This window comes from Scardinius erythrophthalmus (assembly GCF_964197995.2).
Source record: "Scardinius erythrophthalmus genome assembly, chromosome: 23".
Lineage (NCBI taxonomy): Eukaryota > Metazoa > Chordata > Actinopteri > Cypriniformes > Leuciscidae > Scardinius > Scardinius erythrophthalmus.
Window position 1 is genome coordinate 14,475,839 of NC_138243.1, and position 25,682 is coordinate 14,501,520.

General features: G+C 38.8%; 1 protein-coding gene across 1 annotated transcript in view; it reads right to left on the minus strand.

Moving 5' to 3' along the window:
* The window catches only part of fgf11b (fibroblast growth factor 11b), a 44,955-nt gene continuing 19,273 nt past the window's right edge, over positions 1 to 25,682 (minus strand). The window contains exons 2-5 of the mRNA XM_081354993.1: positions 24,453 to 24,563; positions 15,605 to 15,708; positions 2,189 to 2,387; positions 1 to 920 (exon numbers count right to left, since the gene is read on the minus strand). Of these exons, the coding sequence (XP_081211119.1) occupies positions 787 to 920; positions 2,189 to 2,387; positions 15,605 to 15,708; positions 24,453 to 24,563 (548 nt within the window). The 3' untranslated portion in view covers positions 1 to 786. The remainder of the gene's footprint in view (positions 921 to 2,188; positions 2,388 to 15,604; positions 15,709 to 24,452; positions 24,564 to 25,682) is intronic.

Below are 25,682 nucleotides of genomic sequence, written 5' to 3' on the forward strand. Positions count from 1 at the left end.
GGATCTTACAAGGTGTAGCCACAATTAAACCAAAAACAGATGCGTTTGGGTTGTGGATTCAATCTCAGCTCATTATCATCGTCATCAGGTTGTGTTTGAGAATATCAGTGGAAGGAATTGGAACTACAGGGTTTTGTTTAATTTTAAAAGCTGCCCGATCACTTATTCCGGACGATACCATTGGTTTCCCTGGCAGCGGCCCAGAAGAAATCAATCTACACCTGCAGACCAATAGAACTGGATCCTCCTTGAATGGTCCAATAAAACAAAATTTACTGCACTCCTTACTATAGTTCTGATTGGCACAGAGCAGCCGTTGGCAAAGTGATGGCAGGAAAAAATTAACCAGGGTGGGTCTCATCTGCTGGAATCATTATGATGATATTACATAATAACCTCTCTCCCTCGCGCTCTCGTTCTCACACCCAAACTCTTCGTTCAAACAAAAAGACACCGCAGGGAAAGAAGTCAATTGAATTCTTCAGTTAGAATATGTATTGTTAGCATTTTTTGTCAGCATGTGGGGGCACAGAAACATGTTTTTCAGGGGATTATAGAATCATATGGTGGGTCAGGTGTCATGCCGGGTCAGTGGAAATATATACGAGCTGGTTCGACCGAGAGAGGCAAGGATTCTCCTCTCATTGCCAGGGACTGCTGTCTGATCTCGCCCCATTCAAAATCAAGCAGCCGCTCATACAGCTCTTCCTGCCCCTATTGCATGAAGGAAAATGGAGTTCTCAGTGTCACTGAAGTCCTTCACCCTCCCTGTGTGCGCCCCCTGTGCTATGAAGCATCAGCTCTGGGCGCCTCTTTCCTGCCGTTCTTGTGGGAGGGGGAGTCTGAAGTCTTTACGGTTTTGCGAGGAGGACTCTGCTCTGCTACAAGCTCATGCAGTGAAGGTTCCTTGTACATGGCCACTGAGGGAAAGAGAAGAACAAAGACACACTGATGTTATTTAAAGCAACAACAGAGGAACTAAAATAACTTTGTCATAAATAGTTGCACTATTCATGAAACTGTGGAAAATGTAAAGCTTCAAGAGTCTGCAATTGAAAAACCCATACTGATTGACCAATAATCTGAATATTGGGAGGGCCATTAGCTGGTGCAAGCTAGTAATTATCTGGTCTAAACTAGTACAAAATGGATATTAGCTGGTCTATGCTGATGCAAGCTGGTTATTAACTGGTCCAAGCAGGTTATTAACTGATTTAAGATGGTTATTGGCTGGTTTAATCTGGTGCAAATTGGTTATTAAATGGCGTAAGGTGGATATTATCTGGTCTAAACATGCAAGCTGGCTATTATCTGGTCTAAGCTAGTATAAACTGGATATTAGCTGCTATGCTGGTGTAAACTATTAGATGGTCCAAACAGGTTATTAACTAATCTAAACTGGCTGTTAATCTGGTGCAATATGGCTATAGATGGTCCAAACAGGTTATTAACTAATCTAAACTGGCTGTTAATCTGGTGCAATATGGCTATTAGCTGATCTAAGATATCCATTAACTGTTGCAAGCTGCTTACTAGTTGGTCTATGCTGGTTATTATCTGGTCTAAGCTAATGCAAACTGATTATTAGCTGACCTACGCTAGTGAAAGCAGATTATTCGCTGGTCCAAGCAGGTTATTAACTGCTCTAAACTGGTTATTGGCTGGTTTAAGATGGTGCAAGCTGGTTATAAGCTCATCCAAAACGGTTATTAGCTGGTGCATTCTGGGAATGTGGTCTATTTGGTCTAAGCTGGTCTTTAGCTGGTGTATCTGTATTAGCTGGTCATAGCTGGTTATTAGCTGGTTCAATCAGGTTACTGCTGTAAAATTGTTAGTGGCTGGTTTAATCTGGTGCAAGATGGTTAATTAGCTGGTGTAAAGTGTTTTTTAGCTAGTCCAAGGTGGCCATTATCTGATAGAGCAAGCTGGATATTAGTCATTAGTCAGTGCAAGCAGGTTATTAGCTTGTCCAGGTTGATTATTAGCTGTTTGAACAGCCACCATGTTTAACCACCTTAGTTGGTTAAGACACCTTGCAGGTCCAAAATGGTCTAAAAATGGTCTACTAGCATATAAACCTGCTTGGACCAAGTTTAAACCCCTAGTAGAATGTTCTAAAACACAGTTACCACTTTAGGCTAGTTTACCATCATAAAATGTCTCATGTTTATTTAAAACCTGATCTGACCTTCAATGACTTTAGGTAGGAAGTGCGCAGCCGCTTTGGTCTTCTTCACGCGGTTGCCCTTCATTACTTGGCCGTCCCGGTTGATGCCAATGTACCACGAGCGACCCGACTGGCTTTGGCGGTACAGCATGGAGGAGTACGTCACATAGTAGTTCTCAAACACACTCTCTTTGAATTTGCACTCTGGGTTGAAATGCTCCTGCCAAAGAATGAAAAACACAAATATGCTAATAAGTTTAGAGTTCTGAAATGCATGCACAGATGTGTGCGAACACAAAAAGATGACAAAGTTAGCATGTTGAGAACAGAAATAACAATGCCGTATTTTTGATTGTTTGGGCTGCGTCTATAGGGGTAGGGGAAATCTCATCATGGTGCTTTTCTGAAAGCAATGTTCTCCAGAGAGCAGGACGTAGATTATACTACTCAACAACTGCATTCATTTGCATGACTGATGAACTTAACACTGTCCCCAAAGGTACTCTGAGAGTGGAAAAGCGGTGAGCTCCACTCAACATACGTACCGGAATGCTAATGTAAACATACAAACTTGAAAGCAGAGCCCACAAATCTACAGATACTCAAAATGTCATGACCTGAGATGAAGAAAAACACACTCCGCTTTCAACCTAAAACTTTAATTTAGCACATTCCGAGCATAACCTCGCTGTTCCGATTCATCTCCCTTTCGCTAAGAGCCCTTCCCACCAATACAAGCTGCTGTAGCCGGGTGACTGTAACTAGGAGCGACATGTATACATCTCTCTTAGTCTTCGTCAGGGTCCTTGCCCTGTCAGAGAGCAGACCCAATCAGCAGGATTGATTTACTGAGGGTAGCCAAGCAGAAACGGCTGACTGAAGACTTTCGGCAAGCCACCGGAGACTGAGAGATTTAGACTGGGTGAGGGAAAGAGCAACAGAGAAGATGCTGGGGTCTGGAAGGGAATGAAAGGGTTACAGGGAGTTTTTCTTTCCCAATATTAAGCAGCTTGAGTGAAAACTAGCAAATACAACCAAATTTCTGCCTGTCTGCTTTTAGTCTATGCAACGCTCAGGATTTTTTTCTTAGACTTGTCTTCATCAGCTCTCTCGTTCTTTTTCTTTCACTCATTTTATCCAACCCACCCTCCCTCCCTCCCTTCTGGCCTATGCATCAAACTAAGCAGCTTTTGCCTCACGTATTTGTTGTCCTCCGAATCTCACAGACGGAGGAGATCAATAGATGATCAGCCTTATGGAATGCTAATTACAATCTAATCGTGTGAATCGAGTTACCATGGCCACCGTGAAGGACATCAACACCCCCCACCTCACATTTTCAAGTTCAGGCTTCCAATATATTACCCTGAAAGTTGACCTTTGACCTATTAGACAACATGAATCACAGCATAGCTTGTGGTGGAATAATATTTAGACATTAAGAACTTGATCTCTATCCTCCGACTCCACCTACCAAGAGTTGACCTAAAGTCAACCTAAGTTCGTGTTTTTTTTTTTTTTACATTTTGATGCCAAAAAACCTCCATAGGACAGACCCCCTTCCTAAAATATAAATTCAGCTCCACATTTTCACAAATAAACATTCATTAACACAGTATGAGAAATTAATTATGATATTATAAAATTATAAAATAATACAAAATTAAATAAGGGTCAAAACAGTTTTTTATATTTTCATTGATTAAGCAAAATGTTATTATTAATATTCTCTAAAAATAGTTATGTTTTATTTAGCATGTCTGAGATGAACATTATGCGTACAGTATATAAATAATAATTCTATAATCAAAAATAATTCTAAAATCTATATGAAATCTAAATGATTACAAATATGACTAAAATCTAACTACTAAAAACTAGTGCTGTCAATGCAATTATCATCACGACTAATCTCGGGATTTCTGAGCACTCTTTGGAAAGGAATGGCATTAAATCGTAATATTATCAGATTTAGAAAAGAAATAATTTATTCAATGTTTCATTGATATCTTAAGTGCACATTTTGTCATAGACAACCCAAGATCCATTTTGTAAAATCTTATTTTCTCAAACTTTTCATAGTCTCCCTAGCGCCCCTTGCGCCCCCTGGACCCCAGGTTTAAATCCCCTGACCTAGATGACCAGCTCCTATCTGTGCGTGGGAGAGTTTGCATTGAGTAGCCATGATTACGGGCTTAAATAAAAAGCTAATCCTTTCGCTCTGACTCTTGAACGAGTTAGACATGCTCCTTCAGCTTGCGTGTCCTGGTGGAATGGGTTGGAATGACATGTGGAGAAAAAGGTAATATCCAGCGTGCGTGTGGAGAATCCCGATGACGATGCCGAGATCTTTATTATGCAGAGCAGCACTCTGACCTTCCCCTCGCCCCACCTTCTCTCCTCCCCTTCTTCTCCTCCTTCGCTGCCTCCCTCCATTTCTCTCCTTTTGTATGCAAGTGTCTGATTGAATCTGTTCTACTTGGTCATTAAAAAAAAAGATTCAAAATCTGAAAGAATCCTTCTCCCTCTGTAAATTCTCTGATGCCGTCAGTTTGACAGCTTGGGCGGAACATCCTTAACCACTTCAAGCTAGAGATTGTGAGGCAGTGCCCTAAAAATCAAGCTCCACCCTTAATTTTTTCCTCATTTTACTATTCTATTTTACTATAAGTCACAATACTAAAGTAAAGTCGGTCGTAACTTCCAGTTCACGCGGATTTTAACTATGAGAAGTTTGTACCACTCTTGGCTACAAAGAAATGAATATGATATGGAATTTTCTAGGCATACACAGACACTGTCATATGTTGTGACAATTTATTCTATTATAAAAATATGAAATCGCATTTATAATCTTAAGAAGAATTTCTTAACTTTTCAAATACGTGTACTTACGTGACAAAGCAAACTATAAAAAATGATTTTATAGTTTGATATACATTTTTTTTTGTCCAAAATATATTTAAATAATATTATAAATTATTATGAATGTCAAACAAAAGGATTTTGCATCACACCATTGGATCATAATAAAACCAATAGCATCCTTGATATATGTGTTAAATGCCTAATATCTAAAATGACAAATATATTAAAGTCCCCGTGAACCGAAAGTTGGAAACGACTTTACATTGTGACGTATTTCCCAGTGAAACAGAATACTGAACAGAGGGCAGGGTTTTACTTTAGCACCACTCCTCTCCATCTCTGCTCATAGCAGACTAACGGTTTGAGGGGAGTGGTTCAGCGTTTTCAACCCAAGCCGTCAAACTGACGTCATCAGAAAAGGAACACCATTCCAGACCGGAAGTAACTTTTTGAATTAAAGGTTAGTTCACCCAAAAATGAAAATTCTGTCAGTAATTACTCACCCTCATGTTGTTCCAACCCCATAAGACCTTCGTTCATCTTCGGAACACAAATTAAGATATTTTTGATTAAATCTGAAAGCTGTCTCACTCCTCCATAGACTGGATTGAATAGAGGGACTGAAACTTGCTGGCCCAGAAAAGTTATAAAAAAGAGATCGTTAATATAGTCCAAGTGACCACAGTGACTTAATCTTAAGTTTATCAAGCGACGAGAATACTTTTTGTGCGCTAAAAATAAACAAAAATAATGACTTTATTCCACTATTCATTTCCTTCTCTCTGGGCCTCAAGTGAGTTAACGTAATGTTTTTGCGCAGCGCGTCACACACATGACCAGCGTCGGCCAATAGTGAGCCTACGTGGTGACGTGCAACACTGACGCGCTGCGCAAAAACACTACGTTAACACTACGAGAGTGAGTAATTACTGACAGAATTTTCATTTTTGGGTGAACTTTCCCTTTAAGATTGGTAAGTCAATGGACTAATTTATGCTGACACATAGCAAAGTATTTGTGAATGAATGACAATTAAACGGGCTTAAATCAAGAAGGCTTTGTATGACTTGCACCATATGACATCAAAATTGACCATGAGCTTGTAAATAAATAAAAATTCACCTTATAATGTCCTTCAGACTCAGCAATATTGTGTGTGTGTGTGTAATGCACCAATATGAAGCATTTGGCCAATACCAAAAATTCTTTATGTTTGGAAGCCAATAACCGATATAATGGCTGATAAATCTAAATCCAATAATTTTTGAGAGCCTGGTTACAAAAACAAAAAAGTTTCACCATTTAAAGCTGTCCCAAGCACACAATTATAATGTTCTCATGACAGACTTGCGCTGCACATGTTGCACTTATCTGTATTTTTCTGTTTGAAGTGATTCCAATCATATTTCAAAGAATTCAAAGCCATGGTGAACGGTGCGCATCTGTGTCTCAGCTGAAGGAAATAATCTATTATTTATCGGATTTAATATATCGGCCAAATTTTCTTATCGGGCCTATAAAATTAAAAATGAACATATATCGGCTGATACGTGCATATATTTGACTACAGATTGCTATGGTACTGACTTAGAAATGTACTGTAGGCCTATAATGTTGCTTGAATTTTTAAGCTTAAAAATTATGAATAATTAAATTTTAAAGTGTGAACTACCCATACTAGCAAACACGCAGACTCAACAAAACATGCACCCACACACTCCGCCACACAGCCACCATGGGACCTGAGCTATGACGTCCCAATCCAAGACGTTCTGCAAGCTTCTTCTCACAGCTCTTGGTTCAGAGAGCATGAAATTGACAGACGGAGGATGTGGGATCCGACTGCTGTGCTGTTTCTATCTCTCATCGAAGTGGAGTTAATGACCTTGTTACTGCCACATGGCAAACTCAGAAACGCTCTACTCGAGGGCAGTTTACAGCGCCCGCTCAAGTGCTACAAAGAGCAATCTGCAATGTTCCACAAGGCCTGTTGCACCTTTAACACCAAACACAACAATAACTAAAAGGGGATGAAAAATTTAACAGTGACGTAAAACTGCCAATGACAAGAAACAGATACATTACAGCACTTTTTAAAATCACTTTAATGCCCGTAAGAGACAATCTTACAAGCTTTAAAAGTTTTGCAACAGAGCAGCCTTGACATTTTCTTGGATTTTTGAGACCAACGTGACCTCTGTGTCCATTAGATTCTCGGCAGGAAGTTCTGGAAACGTAACACAATGCTGGAGACACGGTTGAATAATTGATATCAATTATGCTATTTCAAAGACACATGCATTATTCAGTGAAACTTTGTATTAGTCCCAAATCCATGACTACAGCTAAAGGCGTTACACTGAGACAGGAAGTAGACAGAGAAATATGCCCTTCATCTCAAGATCATGCGAAACACACAAAACAAGCGTCTCGGCCACAAAGGAACACTGGGAAACCAAAGTTACAACTCAAGCTATAAATGAGTGCTATACTTCCTGAGAGTGGAGAAGGCCTATGGCACTGGCAGAACGGAAAAAGAAAGAGAGGAACTGGATGAATTATATGCACGCTGTGAAAAAAAATAAGTGTTGTATTTGCAAAATATTTGCTTTTAGTGTCTTATTTAGTCTGAAAATACAGGAACTCTTAAATGGTCTTCAATAGAGTGCTGCAGTGATGATGTAATTTTGTAGGCAACCCATAAGTTAGCATCACCCCCGATTCCCTTGAGAAAAAGCCAATAGGATTTTTCCATCGGCTTTTGGAATATTGCATAAAATAAGCTCTCTGACCAACAAAAAGTTAATGATCCTTACACATTTTGTTCACTTTTATGAACAAAAGTAAAAAGCTAATTGTAGGCTATAACCAACACCACTGTCGCAACTATTTCAGTTTTTATTTCAAAACATTTTCCCTGAAAGTTGTAGTTATGATAGCTTGCTAGAGCATGATTATAAACACAACGAGGCTGTGAAAGCGGACTAGTGAGTAGATGAGTTTACCTGTTCAGCTGATGACGTTTAATGTCCACGACAATCTCTGTAGTCCCATTTAGCCACTTGTTAGCAACCGCCTTTTACAAGAAGAGTAAACGCTTTAAAAAACAAAATCACAATTAAGGGGGTATTACTATGTATATTATGTTGTAGAATAAAACACGAAAATATCTTGAGCTTGTGTTAACAACGGACCTAATTTCAAGCATTTAAGCAAAAACCCATTGACTGGGATGGTGGAACCGGAAGTGCTCAAATGAAAACCCATTTCCAGGTTTCAGTTAACAAAACTACATCATCCCTGCAGCACTCTATAGAGAAAGATGTAGGCTGCATCTCAATCAGCGCCCTAATTCAGTAGTCAGGGCACTGATCAGGGAGTCGGCCATTTTAAGGGCTGTCGCAAAATCCTTCCAGTTCACCGAAACTTTCATTCCCTAAAAGTCCCACAATGCACCGTGGAAACCAGGGAGCATCGATGTGCACTATGTTCTCTTAACGGAAGTTGTTCTTAAAAATACAAAACATTATTTAATCATAATGTCAACATAAACATCACTAAACGGGTAATGAACATAATCTAGCTAACATTTATAATTTATTTACGGTTGAAATGTTGCACGTATATGTAACATGCAAAGTATTTATCATAATGTAAAAAATAATGAAATAAAGATATCAGTTATGTTGTCATTCATAAATACCCGTAGGGATGTTGGGTTAGGGTGGGTTAAGGTTAGGGTGAGCCAGGATCCTTATGTCTCTGTGTCTGACTATACCAGTGTATGAGTTCATATACACGATTTACTGGTTCATGGCCTTGGAAGTGTGGGAGTTGATTGAGACGCACCCGTAGATAGGTGTAGTAAAGGTATTCACCAGCAGGGGCTCACTGGATCATGCCAACCAAGCTAAACCCAGACACTTTAGTTTCCACACCGGATGTGATGATGCTGTCTGACCGAAAGTGGCCCCTACAGTGCAGTAATCTCTGTCTGTATGTCATTTGGGGCCAGTCTCGTCCGTGATCATCTCTCAACATAAAGCTCCTTAATGGGGCTTACATTCATGAGTGAGTGTGTGTGTTTTTTTTCTTCTACCCAATATGTTTATGCATCAGTTAATCCTTGCGCTTGAATGCATGTGTACATATGTGTAATGTGTCTTCCCACAGCATTCAGTGTAGTTAGTTTGTGTGTTCGGCAGATGTTCAGTGACATACAACATTACATAAGTCTATAAAGCATCCAGTGCTACATTAGGAAACATCAATGGATGGATGAAACGAATGCAGGCGAGGCAACAATCAATTTACGCTCTTGGCATTTATCTTTGTTTTGTGTGATGAATTGAGGGTCCCTGTCAATAAGAATTATGTTATGGAATGCAAGATGGCATCTCCTGTTTTAATGAACGATCTGGAACAGGGCTGTCGTTGGGGGGACAACCAGGAAGTATTACTAATGAGCATGTGGCAAAGAAAATGGATCTCTTTTTTTATTCGTATGCAAAGTGTGGAGCACACGTACGTTTACAATATCAAAGTACTGACAGCATCTAAAATATAAACACTTCAGATGTTTACAAATCTATTAAGGTTCAACGATTAATCGAATAGGTTGTTTATATTGTATTTGTGATAAATTAGGTTAATTAAATATGTTTAACACCACCACATTGACTTGTTAACCCATTTGCCTAATTTGACTTTGTGTTTTCATTTTGTTGTGTGATGTCGAAAGATCGATCGGAACAGTTGTGACACCAATGACAAACGTGAATCTGTAATGAGTGAAACGCATTCGCTTTCCTGAATATTTAGAATAGAAATACTATTCTTTCTGCAGTATGCATGCACATATTGCTAGGATGAACTATATTTTCCAAAATGTGCAGTATAAAACACAGCATGAGATTGCAGTGCACTCGACTTGACCCTTTAATTTCCAGTGTGATGAATGAACTGTTAGACAAATCAGCTGTTAGTGACTCTGATTATTTGACTGCCACCGAGTACAGGCTGAGTAAAAATACAAAATATCCATTTTAACACAGGACATGTTTTGAACTACAGTTGATTACCATGGATTGAAAGTGTTCATGCTCAGCATTTTGAAGTCTTTAAGTGGCCTCCTCAATCCCCTGACCTTAAAGCCATTGAAACCCTATGGGAAATGATAAAGCTGATTTGTGATGTCAAGCAGGTCTTCCAATGAAGCTCAACTTTTAAGGATGATTTTAAATAAGTTTAGCATGGCGCATACGCAATGTTTAGTGAGTCAATACCCAGAAGAATGTCTGCTGTAATAAATAAAGGGAGAACCAACAAAATATTAAAGCAACACTAAGGAACATTTTTTACCTTAAAATAATTTTTCCAAAATCGTATCAAGTCGTAACAGGGTGAAAGGCACTTCTGGATTCGCTTTTCGGCCCTATATCTGCTAGCCTATAACCGCACCATGCAAGTTTGTCAAACCGGGTCGCGTTTCTGTATATTTGAATGAGACATAAGAAAACTACAAATTTAACTTGCTTTACGTCAAGCGTTACAATAGTCATTATTTAGTTTTCCTTCTTTTCTGATGTCGCAATACATCATACTTTCATGAAATCATGCAACATACTCTACCTTGTCAGTGAACATCGTTCATTCCAAAGCCGGTGCTAGATAAACAGCGAGTGTGCGTGCGACAGTAGGCTGCGGGCGGCGAAATTATTTATGACAGCGGTAATGGACAATTCCGCTTCCAACCTGTAGGGCGACCGAAGAGGAAAAGTTCCTTAGTGTTGCTTTAATAAGGGATTACATTGTAGTCAATGTATGCTTTAATTCCACATTCACTCAGCTTCAGCTCCAACCAGTTGTCAGAGGACATGGAAAGCTTAGTGTGTCTCTATGTACATACATGAAATATAGTATATTAGTGTCTATCAAGACATTCTAATATACCTATGAATACTGAGATCACCTTGTGCAAAGACAAAGGCCACAGAGTAATAAGAGACTCAATTGAAGCTAGGGTTCATAAGGGGGCTTATGGGAAATGGAGGCAGCTTAAAATGCCGCAGAGGGTTTATGGGGATGAACAGCTACAATCTGCAGTTCATTACCTGCAAGGGGGAAGGAGAAGATTACTGAATCACTTAAACTTCTGTCTCTCTCTCTCTTTCTCCGTCCCTCGTCGACTTGTGAGGGAACGCTGGGAATGAGGTGTGTTTGAAAGCAATTGCATGTGTTCTAGTTTGGATTCATATCGGTATGTCTCTGGCTTTTCATTTACCTTTACAAACCACGTCTCTCTTTTGAGTCTGCGGTGTGATGGGTGTGATTGCATCTCAGTGACAGAAGCATTCGGAACCTCAATACCATCTGTAGAGGAGAGAGTCTATAGAAACCATTTATCAAACCTGAGATGAAGGCACCACAACAGACACTATACACATCTTGTCTGAGGTCACACAAATCACACACCCACCCACACATGCACCTATTGTGCTCAGACAATGCCATTATACTGCAAGTTAGCTGGTAGAAACTTAGTTTGAAGCAAGCAGTTTTAAATCAAAGCCCGTGTCGTCTGAATAATGGCTGATCATGGCAACAGGCCCATAACTATTTCTGTCAGGAACCTTACAACTGTGTCAGCGCCTCCCACTCCTCATATCTTTCTCATGTTCTCTTTCTCACCCTCTCTCGCTCAGCCCAGGAGGGTTTTTCCAGAGCATACTGTCTATAAAATGGGTCAGGACGGGACAAGGCTCTATTTTTATCAGAAAATCATTTTCATAACTCCACAACAGGTATCTCACAGACCTTGATGCCCATATAACCGTAGACCAATAGCATGGAGGTTCCCTCAGTAGTCCGTTCCCCATCGCTCTCCAGGGCTACACAGCTGCTGACTGGATAGTTCAAGACGCAGAACAATGAAGGCTGCTGGAAAGCTTTCAGCTCAGTGTTGGAAGTTGATGAAATAGTTCAACCAGAAATGCAAATTCGGTCATATTTTACTCATCCTCATGTTATTCCAATATAGATTAATATATCATCATATGGGTTAGATTATGCTTCTTTTTCTTTTGGAGCTTGACAGTTACCATCCACATTAGTCTATAAGAGAAGCTCACATTCTGTAAAATATCCTCTTTTGTGTTCAGTGGAAGAAAGAAAATATAATATGTGTAATGATGATGACAGAATATTGGGGTTCCCTGTTCTTGACCAATGAATTTCCACTCTTAAAAATAAAGGTTATTTATTGGGATCTATGGTTCCAGAAAAACCTTTATCATCCATGGAAACTTTTCATTGCACAAGTTCTTTAAAATGGAAAAAGACTGTTTAGATAATTTATTGAAATGTTATTCACACTAACGATTCTTTATTAAGAACTTTTGAAAGATTCTTTGGGGAATGCAAAATGGTTCTTCTTTGGCAACTTTGCGAAAACTCACTTTTGCAACCTTTATTCACTTTATGAGTGTAGGATTCTAAAAATATTTTTTATTTAGACTGTTATGGCTAATTAATTATTAATACTATTTTTTGAACCGTTTAATTTTTGCTCAGCACAAAGCCGGAATGTTTCTTTTTCATTAAACAGAACAAATTTAACAAATTAAAGTTAAATCTATTCTAATTACATTAGGGGAAGAAAATAACCATCATAGACAATTTTCATCAGTCTTCCAAAATGTTATTTTGCCAATTAAGAGTATAATTAATTTAAAGTAAGGTTACATTATTTACCATAAAACATCTGTTCCTTACTTATGCCGTCAAAAGACAAAACTGTAAAAGGAGAGTACTTTGAGATAGCCATGAAAAATCGAACTCACAGCATTTTTATTTGATGGATGTGCCATATTCAAAAGTAAATGACAATGGAATGTTGTCATAAATGCACATTTTGTGAATTTTAACCTTTTAAATCATTCAGCTGAATTGCCTCTTCCAGATTTGACGGTGCATTTTAAACCTTAATGGTCATTACAGGCTTTGCACCAAATGCTGCATGAGTACATGAAGAATGTCTGCCCAAATGGATGTATGAAATCCATTATGTGGCAGAAGAGCACAATCCCTGAGGCAGCTCGTCTAATTTACGTGGGCTTATTACAATGAGATACTTATAGAGCTTGACAATATAGTGGCATATTATGAATGACCTTCTCTTTAGCTGCAGTGAGGAGGGGAGGGGAGGGGAATGGGAGCATGCGGAAGAGAAAAATGCTCCGGGGATTGAGGTGTTTCCCCATTGGCTGTGTCCTCCGAGTTTCTGAGCCTCTCTCACACATTTGTCTGTTCCGTTACACACGCTTTCTCCAAGTCGATGGTTATCAAACACACACTTGCACTCGCATTTAAAACTCTCACGTATGCTTAAAAAAAATCTTATGCACACACAGACGCAATGGTGATATAACAAAACCCAGTATGATTTCCTGCATCCAGATGCCAGTTAAGCAGCATGCATTGTAAACATTCCCAAATTAATCTGCTTACGTAACCCCTTTGACATTGATTAAAATACACAGAATTCAATGTAATGATCTCTGATTCGACTGCAAGCAAAAATAAGGTTTGTTTGACTGCCAAAGACTGGAATAGGGCAACTACAGGACAAATTCAGATGGTTACAGTAGCACGGAAAGGACAAATCTGTTAAGGATGAGTCCAAATGAAAGGACAGTGACAGCATAGACGGACCAGACCTAAGACATAAAAAAGGGGAGGAGGGACAGTCTTAGGATAGCAACACAGGGCAGAATGTCCCAAGGCTTGCAGCGCGTCGGTAAGCTACACAGGCTCTGAATTAGAGTCAGTTGCCTTTGAACCAAATGCAGCTCTCCACTTCTGAGAAGAAAATCCCCTCATTTCTCAGTTCACAGAGAGGCAGGAGACAAAAGCTCTCTCATCCCCACATTCTAATCGGCAGCTCTGGGATGCACACTCATATACACAGCTTAACAAACACACACTCAATGTCTCTCTCTCTCTGAGAGCCGTCTCATCACGCTCTCTTTTCTCTTTATCCTGCTCTGGCCGTGACAGTCTAAATATCTGCTCCACCTTGCCTGCTAATGCTGCTGCTTTCCATTCTACTCCACCTCATGCACAATTTGGGTAATTGGACACACTGCATGGGCTAATCCCTTGTTATTGTTTTTATTTTTATGGGAAAGATTGACCTTTGAGAGCAGTGACAGCACATATCCAATCTGACTATAGGGTATCTAGTACATTTAAAACAGGATTTGAAATGTTTCCAGAACCACAAGAGATTTCAGATATCCTGTTGTTGCTTTTCAAGTGAGATTAATATTTTTAAAATGTATTGTGGCTAAATGCACTACCGTTCAAAAAAAATTGGGCTAAGTAATTATTATTATTATTTTTTAAGCAAATTGACCATTTAATTCAACAAAGATGCGTTAATAAACATTTAAAAAGTGACAGTCAAGACATTGATAATGTTACAAAAGATTTCCATTATAAATAAATGCTGTTCTTTTTATTTACCTTCTAATTTATGAATTTTAGATTTATCAAAGAACCCTGAAATATATTATTTTATATTGATATAATTTTAAATTTATTTTATATTATTATTATCATAAAAATATTAATATGTTTTCCACAAAAATACTTAGCAGCAGCTGTTTTTTCAACATTGATAATAATAAGAAATGTTTCTTGAGTCCAAAATCAGCATATTATAATGATTTCTAAAGGGTCATGTGACACTGAAGACTGGAGTAATTATGCTGAAAATTCAGCTTTGCCATCACAACAATTAATTATAAAATATATAAAATATAAATATATATTATTCATATATTTCACAATATTTTTGTTTTTACTGTTGGTGTGCATAAGAGACTTTAAAATAATAATAATAATAATACAGACCTTAGGCTTTTGAACGGTATACAGAACTGCATATTGAACCATTTTATTTGGTGTTGTGACATTAGAGCTCCTAAATCAAAAAAATAAAAATAATTGGATCAGTCATGAAAATTCTGGTGCCCTGGGGTGCCCAATTCGGCCACTGGAAGGCTGCCTCAAACCTAATCCAACACACCAACCTGACCCTTCTAGTCTTCCTGAAGACCTTTACCTTAGGTGTGTTTCATTAGTATTAGATGTATACTCTGTAGGATGGTGGTCCTGGAGGAACAGGATTGGACCCCAATGATATAACCAGAGAAGTTCAGCACCATGGAGAGCAACCTGGAAATTCAGCACCATGGAGAGAGTCCAAAATCTTCAACGCAAGACCCAGAATTTATACTTTCACGCCATAAACTAAGCCTGACGTTTTCAGCACCAAGAAAAGTGTCCACATCATCCTAATTACGCCATCTTTCACATCAGTTTATTTGGCCAAACTCTTTAATATGAGGAGAGTAATTAAAATGTCTGCATAATTATTTACCTCTCTAAAAGCTGCATGTTGTCAATTATCTGTGAATCATTATTGTGGAGACACATGGAGGGCACCTGCATAATTATTCTAATTATGATAATCATCAATCCTTAAAAGAGCATTCAGTCACTTACAGAGGTGTAAAGATATCCCTCGCTGTTCATGCCCAGGTAGAAACCAGTCTTCGCTCCCTGAATCGCCACTATCCGCAGACCCACAGGAATCAAGTTGAACTGTGCTGTGGGACGAAATAAAGAAGAATTCATACTCCGAAAAATAGATAAAATACTTGATGAAGAATAGCAAACAGTGTCAGAGAGAATGGAATAGTCAGGTTGAAAACTGTATGGTTGTCAATCAAACTGTCTTTTCCTGTCTAAGTGGGCTGTTCTTGGGAAGAATAAGCTGCAATGACAACCAGACCTTTTCCTTGAGTCAAATGTCTGGCTTTGCAAGACTAGAGACAACGTAACATAGGATGAAACAGGATAACAGAGATGAAGACGAGAAAGACACAGAAGAGAGGATGTAAAACTGTCAGGGATGGCAAAGATAATGGCATGAAGTGGGGGAAGGTATCCAGTTGGGACTATCTGTCCTACGTCTGTTGTCCTTGATAGAAAGATGGATTGTATTTGATATGGATGATTCAAGGAACATCACTGCTTCTGAGAGATATAGCAGAAGATAAAAACCATGCTAAATAAATGGCAATGAGAGGGAGGGAAAGACAGAGAGATATTCCCTCACAGACTAAGGTCAATATTTCTGCAATTAGTCTTCAGTGAGATTTTCCTGCCAGAGTTTGACATATGTATGACAGTATGTAATTGCTGTCGGACATTATTTTAACGATTTAGCACCATCAAATTCACCTCATAGGGCGTGAAGTGTTTAGGATTCATGTCAGACCGCCCTGTCACAACGTTCATGGGACGCTGCAGTAGTATGGTTATTTAATATGTGCGACAGTCATTTCAATAGACAAGCGTGACATGTAAGCTAGTCCTTGACAACCCAGACAGGAATGTGCTTCACTAGCGCACCCTGACAACTGCCATCCCAATAAAATACTTCTCAATCCGTTACACACACACAAAACTCACATAGAGCTACATAAGGCACAAGAGCTCATGACACATCACATTCTCTCTCCTTACTGTCTATTTCCCTTCTAGAACAGCATGTTATGGTGACTCAACATAAAAAAAAGATTGTGCCATTGAGACCTCAGGTTGAACCTGTACAGAAGAATTAAAGGGATAGTTTACCAAAAACCAGAAAATTCTGTCATTTATTACTCACCCTCATGCACCCTCCAAACCTGTAAGACGTTCGTTCTTCTTCGGAACACAAATGAAGTTCTTTTTGATGAAATCTGAGAGCTTTCTTTCCCTCCGTTGACAGCTACGCAGCTACCACTTTGATACTCCAAAAAGGTCATAAAGAGATCGTAAAAATAATCCATATAAATTTAGCAGTTTAGTCCAATTTTTTTTTGAAGAGACATGATCGCTTTATATGATAAACAGACTTAATTTAGGCTTTTATTCACATTTAAACTAACATCTGCATCCACCATCCATTCCTCCAACCGCCAGAGGGAGCCATCGCCTGAGTACTAACTACTGCCTGTTCTTCTTGCATCACTTCCTTTTCTTATCTTTTATAAGCCATGATGTTTGTTCATCATGTTGTGAAGTATTGCCAGGTTACCCTGGCTTTACTTAGCATTTCCGTTATCTTGTTTTTTTGTCACGTGTATGTTTCTCTGCCTGTTCTTGACTACAGTTTTTGGATTACGGACTTTGATCCGTTTGCTGTTTGGACTGCTTCTACTGTTAATCGAACCTGTGCATGCTCACGGACCATGCTTCCGGTCTTGAACCTTATATTGTTTGTGTCACAGTGTTTAATAAACACAGCATATGGATTCAACTACTCAACCGAGTCAGACATCATAACATAAACATTGATCAGTGGACATAAACAGAAGCTCAACCGAACCTTCTTGACGCACTAGAACAAACCTCTTTGGTTCTTGCTGAAGCTCAAACATGATGTGTAAGACACGAGAATGAACCTCAATGGTACTTGTGGAAGCTCAAACTTGCTGCGTAACTCTCAAGAATGAGCCTTATTGTTCTTGCGGAAGCTAAAACGTGCAGCGTAACTCGAGACTGAACCTCATTGGTTCTTGCTTAAGCTCAAACGTGTTACGTAACACGAGACTGAACCTCATTGGTTCTTGCTGAAGCTCAAATGTGCTGCGTAACACGAGAATGAACCCTTATTGGTTCTTGCTGAAGCTCAAATGTGTTGCGTAACATGAGAATGAAGCTCATTGGTCCTTGCGGAAGTTAAAACATGCAGCGTAACTCGAGAATGAACCTCATTGGTTCTTGCTGAAGCTCAAACGTGTTGCGTAACACGAGAATGAACCTCATTGGTTCTTGCTGAAGCTCAAACGTGCAGTGTAACACGAGAATGAACCTCATTGGTTCTTGCTGAAGCTCAAACGTGCAGTGTAACACGAGAATGAACCTCATTGGTTCTTGCTGAAGCTCAAACGTACAGTGTAACACGAGAATGAACCTCATTGGTTCTTGCTGAAGTTCAAACGTGCTGCGTAACATGAGCATGAACCTCATTGGTTCTTGCTGAAGCTCAAACGTGTTGCGTAACACGAGAATGAACCTCATCGGTTCTTGCTGAAGCTCAAACGTACAGTGTAACACGAGAATGAACCTCATTGATTCTTGCTGAAGCTCAAACGTACAGTGTAACACGAGAATGAACCTCATTGGTTCTTGCTGAAGCTCAAACGTGTTGCGTAACACCAGAATGAACCTCATTGGTTCTTGCTGAAGCTCAAACGTGCAGTGTAACACGAGAATGAACCTCATTGGTTCTTGCTGAAGCTCAAACGTGCTGCGTAACATGAGCATGAACCTCATTGGTTCTTGCTTAAGCTCAAACGTGTTGTGTAACACGAGAATGAACCTCATTGGTTCTTGATGAAGCTCAAACGTGCAGTGTAACACGAGAATGAACCTCATTGGTTCTTGCTGAAGCTCAAACGTGCAGTGTAACACGAGAATGAACCTCATTGGTTCTTGCTGAAGCTCAAACGTGTTGTGTAACACGAGAATGAACCTCATTGGTTCTTGCTGAAGTTCAAACGTGCTGCGTAACATGAGCATGAACCTCATTGGTCCTTGCTTAAGCTCAAACGTGTTGTGTAACTCGAGAATGAACCTCATTGGTTCTTGCTGAAGCTCAAATGTGTTGCATAACACGAGAATGAACCTCATTGGTTCTCGCTGAAGTTCAAACGTGCTGCGTAACATGAGAATGAACCTCATTGGTTCTTGCTGAAGCTCAAATGTGTTGCATAACACGAGAATGAACCTCATTGGTTCTCGCTGAAGTTCAAACGTGCTGCGTAACATGAGAATGAACCTCATTGGTTCTTGCTGAAGCTCAAACGTGCAGTGTAACACGAGAATGAACCTCATTGGTTCTTGCTGAAGCTCAAACGTGTTGTGTAACACGAGAATGAACCTCATTGGTTCTTGCTGAAGTTCAAACGTGCTGCGTAACATGAGCATGAACCTCATTGGTTCTTGCTTAAGCTCAAACGTGTTGTGTAACTCGAGAATGAACCTCATTGGTTCTTGCTGAAGCTCAAATGTGTTGCATAACACGAGAATGAACCTCATTGGTTCTCGCTGAAGTTCAAACGTGCTGCGTAACATGAGAATGAACCTCATTGGTTCTTGCTGAAGCTCAAACATGTTGCGTAACTCGAGAATGAACCTCAAAGGTTCTTGCTGAAGCTCAAACGTGCTGCGTAACATGAGAATGAACCTCATTGGTTCTTGCTGAAGCTCAAACGTGCAGCGTAACACGACAATGAACCTCAGCTTCTCACACATCAAGCTAACATGCTTGAGTTTCCGTTTACCATAACTGATGTATGAGTTGATGAATGTTTATATGTGAATAAAAGCCTAAATTTAATCTGTTCATCATATAAAGCGACAGTGTCTCCTCCGAAAATTTGGACTAAACCCCTCAATTTATATGGATGAGTTTTCGATCTCTTTATGAACTTTTTTTGCAGAATCAAAGTGGTAGTTGCGTAGCTGTCTATGGAGAGTACAGAGAGCTCTCAGATTTCCTCAAAAAGATTCATTTGTGTTCTGAAGATGAACAAAAGACTTACGGGTATGGAACGACATGAGGGTGAGTACTTAATTACATAATTTTTGGGTGAACTATCCCTTTAACTTCCAGAAATGGAATACTAAGATCTTAGGTTAATAAATTTTCTTCAGTGGTTCTATGCAAAAAACTTAAGGTGCATCCGCGTCCATACTGAATTAATTGCTGGAGTTGCTGAACTACAGGGCAAATCACCTGACTTCCTCTGTCTGCACTCCCACTGGTAGCCATTGCATTGCATAACTGCTCATTTACATAAAATAAAGCTCAACTTGCATTGCCAATATTTGCTTGTGCGCCTCAAAAAGGCAACACTAATTAAAAATGAATGACTTCTGAGCAACCATTTAACCATTAATTTAAACCAAAATTAAAATTCTATTTGACCTTATTCTAAATTAATGACAAATAAAACATTAAAAACTAAATCTATTTTTTTAAATGCTACAAGTAAATGTGGGCATTCCAGCGTGTAAAGTATGAAAAATAGGTATTCATTGTGAAATTTTCTAAAGATTATACACGCTTGGGAAAAAAATAGGTTCTAGAACAGGGGTGTCCAAATGGGCCACTGTCCTGCAGAGTTTAGCTCCATCTTGCCTCAAAACACCAACCTGGAAGTTTCTAGTATGCCTAGTAAGACCTTGATTGGCTGGTTCAGGTGTGTTTAATTGGGGTTAGAGCTCAACTCTGCAGGACAGTGGCCCTCCAGGAGCAGGATTGGACACCCCTGTTCTAGAACCTTAGAGGGTTCTGTCAGGCCCTTCATATATAGAACCTTTCCCATCATGGATAATTTTAAGAATATGAATTAAACAGCTCGTAAACATACTGTATCGCTAGAAAATATGGAAATAACCTGTTAAAAATTGAAGTGTAGTGTAATCATTTATAGAAATAACCTGTTAAAAATGTAAGTATTGTGTAATCATTTAAGGCATTTCTTCTTATATAGAACACTTTGGCATAATGGGTTCCTTAAAAGTGAAGATTGCATTCATTGGTTGCATTGCATTCAACAATGTTATTTAATTATTAGTGTTTATAAAGAATAAATGAGCATTAGATATATATTGTACATCCCTAAACAGAAAATTTACACTGTTATGTTTAAGGTGTGTGATATTGACAATAATTATGAATTGTTTTATTTTTATTTTGTTAATAATCATAATTAGAAAATATTTTGCTGCTAATGTTACCGAATCAAATGTCGACGCAGGATGAGCTATAAGAATGTGCAAGCATTAGGGGTATTGATGGACTCGATCTGCTCCATCCATTTTTTGATCATTGTTCTAAATCCAATCTGGATGTAGTCTTTGACAAAAACGTGATTTTTTCAGCTTTTTGTTCAAAATGTTGCTTTTTTTATGAAACCTACCCACATTCAAGTGTTGGGGAAAAAAGAATACATGAAGCTAGAATAAAATGTTTTTGTTGTTGTTGTTTAAAAGCAGAGCATCTGTTCTTTCTTTTGATATATTGCATGTTCAGATATTCATACAACAAAATATTCAAAATAAAATTATCAACAACAAAAAAAAACTGGCAGTGGCTGGCTTAATGACTGAGTCATTGAATAATTTATTCAAACGATTAGTTAAAAACAGCTTATTCATTCAGAAAGGAAGCAAGTGACTGAATACATACTGAAAAACAGTAAGCGAAAAAAACCTGGATGACCTACTTGAGATTCTGAATTTTGATGTAAACTACTTTACTATCCTGTGAGGCCATGGGAGAGGATTTATAGCTGTGTCCTAATTCAGAGGCTGCATCCTTCAAAGGCCGAATGCATCACAACGGTGCAAAGAAGGCTCCTTCGAACGCGGCCAACAAATGCGTCCTTTTCCTGTGCCGCGAAGGATAGAACGAGTGGATCCTTCACACTCAAGCCTATCCCAAGATTCATAGTGGCCAATGACTGGATTTTTTTTTTGAGAAAATGCCAGATTACACTTTTAAATGTACAGTAAGTATTGCTGGGATTCAACTTGAATATTCAAAACACACTTTAAATCTGTTCAAACATTGACATATCTTACCAATTATGGGATTTTATACTCTTTATTATGTACATAAATGGACCATAAATGGAAAATATTTAGACAGGTTGTGAACCCTCTTTTCTTTTCAGACAGTTGAATATAACTTTCAAAAAAGTCAAGGGCACCTGTCACAGTTGTTAGGCCACAAGAACAATCCTATTATTGGCTAGACCGTCCCATTTAACAACGCTCGGTCCGACATTCATGGACTTCAAAGGCATCCTTCGAAGGATGCAGCCTCTGAATTGGGACATAGCTTATGAATGGCAGTGAAGCGACGCAACTGACACTGGTAGGTCACGTGACCGTAACAACATGGCGATATAGTACGTCCAAATTTCATTCATACTATCCATATTCACACTATATACACAACATACTTTTTTAACGGTCACAGAGTAAATTCAAATTCAAATGTAGTACCTACTCAGACATGCACTGAATGTGATTTTGGGCGCAGCCCATGTTTTTATGAATTGGTTATTGAATCAATCACTCGATTAGTTCAAAATGCAGATCCATTTAGTACTGAACCACCGCTGTGTGTTGCACAGAAGTGCGCAATGGTTTTGTTGCAGTTTTGTTTAGAACAATTTGCATTGGATTTCTAACTGAGTTCTAAGAGGCCATTCACACAAAACTAGTTTTTGTGGGTTACAACGTGAGAAGCAGGGCAGTGGAACGGAAAAAAAAACTGCAAAGTATAGAAAAAAAACGGCAAAGTATATAAATGTGTTTTCCAAAAGTTTAACTTAAAGGGCACCTATTATGCCCCTTTTTACAAAATGTAATATTGATCTTGGGTGTCCCCAGAATGTATTTGTGAAGTTTCAGAACAAAATACCCCACAGTTAATTTATTATAACCATTTGAAAATGTCATTTTTGGGGCCTGTTTTAAAAAGAGCTGTTTTGGTGTGTACCACCTTAAATGTAAATGAGCTGCATATCCCCGCCCTGCTGGACCCAGATGATGAAGAGAGTCCGGCACAGAATAAACACGAATGAGAATGGACTAGACGTCTCGGAATGATTATTTGATACATTTATGTACTTACAAAGTTTTAATCGCGTCCCCTTTGCAATTATGGATGTGCAACACACACACACACAAATTGTGATAACGTTCGCGCAATTTTTTGAAACTACATACACACAAATACTGTGATAATGTTTGCTAAGTACAAACAAAATTTTTTTTTGTTTTTTTTTGTACAAACGAAATTATATTTATGCGAGGGGTGTTGCGTCATGTTGACATTACTTGTCGTACAGGTGCTTATGTGGCAAATGTGAGAAGATGGCTACAGAACCAGAAAACATGCTGCAGGGAGATAGACGTAAATATATCGTTACTGTCTATATGGAGATAGAGCATGTATTTACATTTGTAATTGCTGCAAAAAATGATACGTGACATAAAACTGTCTGACGTTGTTTGTTGACACATCCTATGACGACGACAATAAATAGCTTTAGACGCAGATTTGTTGTTGAACTGGCTGACATCTATTGAAATGACTATTTGCTCAAAAATCATAAAATACACTTACTTCTTCTGGAGATGACGTTGGATCGCGAACAGTAGGCAACGATCCACACTTGAGGATTAGCTTTAACCTTCGTTCACTAAACAGTCAGTCAGAAAATGATTCGCGCAAACATAAACGTATTTAGGAAGTTTAAGTGGCACCTTTTCTTCATAAATAAAATCCATCCGCTGCGTTTTCAGTGGCTCTGATGTCAGTGAAGACTACTATGTCCATTCTTACATCCCACAACAGAACACCTACACTTCTTAGGAAACATTACCGGCTGTCGTTGAAACAATGGCGATGGTGTACAGATCACCGAGGGCAGGGTAACCACAGTGTCAATCAAATCACGTCGGTGGGGCTTAGCGCAATTCTACGTCACAGTGAGAGCAATCTCAGAACAGGGTGTTCTGAGACAGTGCTAATGATTTATTGAGATTGTAAAAAAAACACTGGGTGGATTTTTATCATTCTAGGGCGGTTTTGCTCATACACTGCCAACACACATTTATGTTCAAACACCATGTAAAAGTGAATTTTGCATAATAGGTGCCCTTTAAGCGCTGTGTCAATTATGACACGCTTAAAATGATGCAAGCACAACGGTCAAACATGTCCGTCTAATGCATAGAAAAACAATGGAAAAGTAGCACAGTGGAATTTTGCAATGTGAGTGACATACTAATTAATGTCAGCTCAGACATCGTTAAAACAACAATTACCATATTATCATAAAAACTGAATCAATTACAGACATCTGATTAAAATACACAACAAGGCCAAGAATATCTGATAATCCTCTTCTAATTATCGTGTTTGGCCTTAATTCCAGACAAGACAAATATTCATACCACGGCATGTGATCTTCAATTCAGCTGAGTGTGAATCCCCAGAGTTGTACCAGTGACCATGGGTTATACACCTTAGGCCTAACATAAGGGACATATGCCAACACAGGCTTTCAAATTAATTACACCAGACAGAACATGTACGTGAGGAGACTGTAAGACAGAGGAAATGAATGAACAACAAAAGTTCATTTTATGTCTGTCTAGAAGTCGCAGGAACGGACACACACAGACACAACTCAATAGTTTCCACAACTGACCAACCAAAGTCACACTGCGCTTGTCAGGTGTGAATTGCAAGTGAGAAAGAACACGCGCTTACAGAAGCAGCTGTTCTCGTCCCTTGTGCCGTCCATGGTGCCATCCGGCAGCATCTGCAGGTAGTAGCCGTGCTGGCTGTACAGACGGGTGACGATGCCTTTTAGCTGTGGCTCTGCAGAGAAAAAACACAATCACAGACACACAATATTAGTCCGGGGAGAAAACATCACAGTTTGCGGATTGCGACTTCATTAACGCTTCATTAAAGCTTAAACATCAGAGTATATTCATTAACAGTGCCTCAAGATGTACTTATACTGCAATGCTGTGCACATATTTAGTATGACACTCTCTCAGAAAAAAAAAGGTACAAAAACCATCACTGGGGCGGTACTGTCACGTTGTGTTTCAGGCAGGAAGACGAAGACAGATCCAGTTAAGTACACTCAAAGTTTAATCTTAATACCTCAGGCAGGCAGAGAGACGGGCGATAGCAAACACGACTTAGCGTAACAGGGATCGGACAGGGAATGAAGGCAAGGGCTCAACTTAAGTAACAAACACAAATGTGATGATTAACAGAACACATCGGGTACAACTTAACTAATAATGACGGTGACCAGTAAACAGTGGTTACTTGTACTTGAAACAGTAAACAGTAAAAATCCTGTATATTACTTGCTGTAAATTTACGGCAATTAGTTGCCAGGAATTTCCTGTAAAATTACAATACATTTTTATCAGTGCATGGTAACAAATGAGTGGCGGGAAAACTGAACGAAAGAAAACCTGTGACTAATGAAAATAAACTGAACATAATAGTGACAGGTACCTTTTCAAAAGGTGCCTTTTTTCTGAGAGTTCAGGGAATTCAGACCAAACTTCCTGATGTAAACATATATTAAAACATGAAAGAAAACAATTGAATACACTACTGTTCAAAAATGTGTGGTCAGTAACATTTTTTGAGAGAAATTAATACTTTTTTCACCTCAAAAACTAATTAAATTGATGAAAAGTGATAGTAAAGACATTTATAATGTTACAGAATATTTCTATTTCAAATAAAAGCTGTTCTTTTGAACCTTATATTCGTCAAAGAATCCTGAAAAACAATGTACTGTATCATGGTTGAGACAAAAATATTAAGCAGCACAACTGTTTTCAACACTGATTATAAGATCAAATGTTTAGTGAGGACCAAATCAGCATATTAAAATGATTTCTGAAGGATCGTGGGACACTGAAAACTGGAGACAGTGTTTTGAACAGTTGTATACATAGATAATGT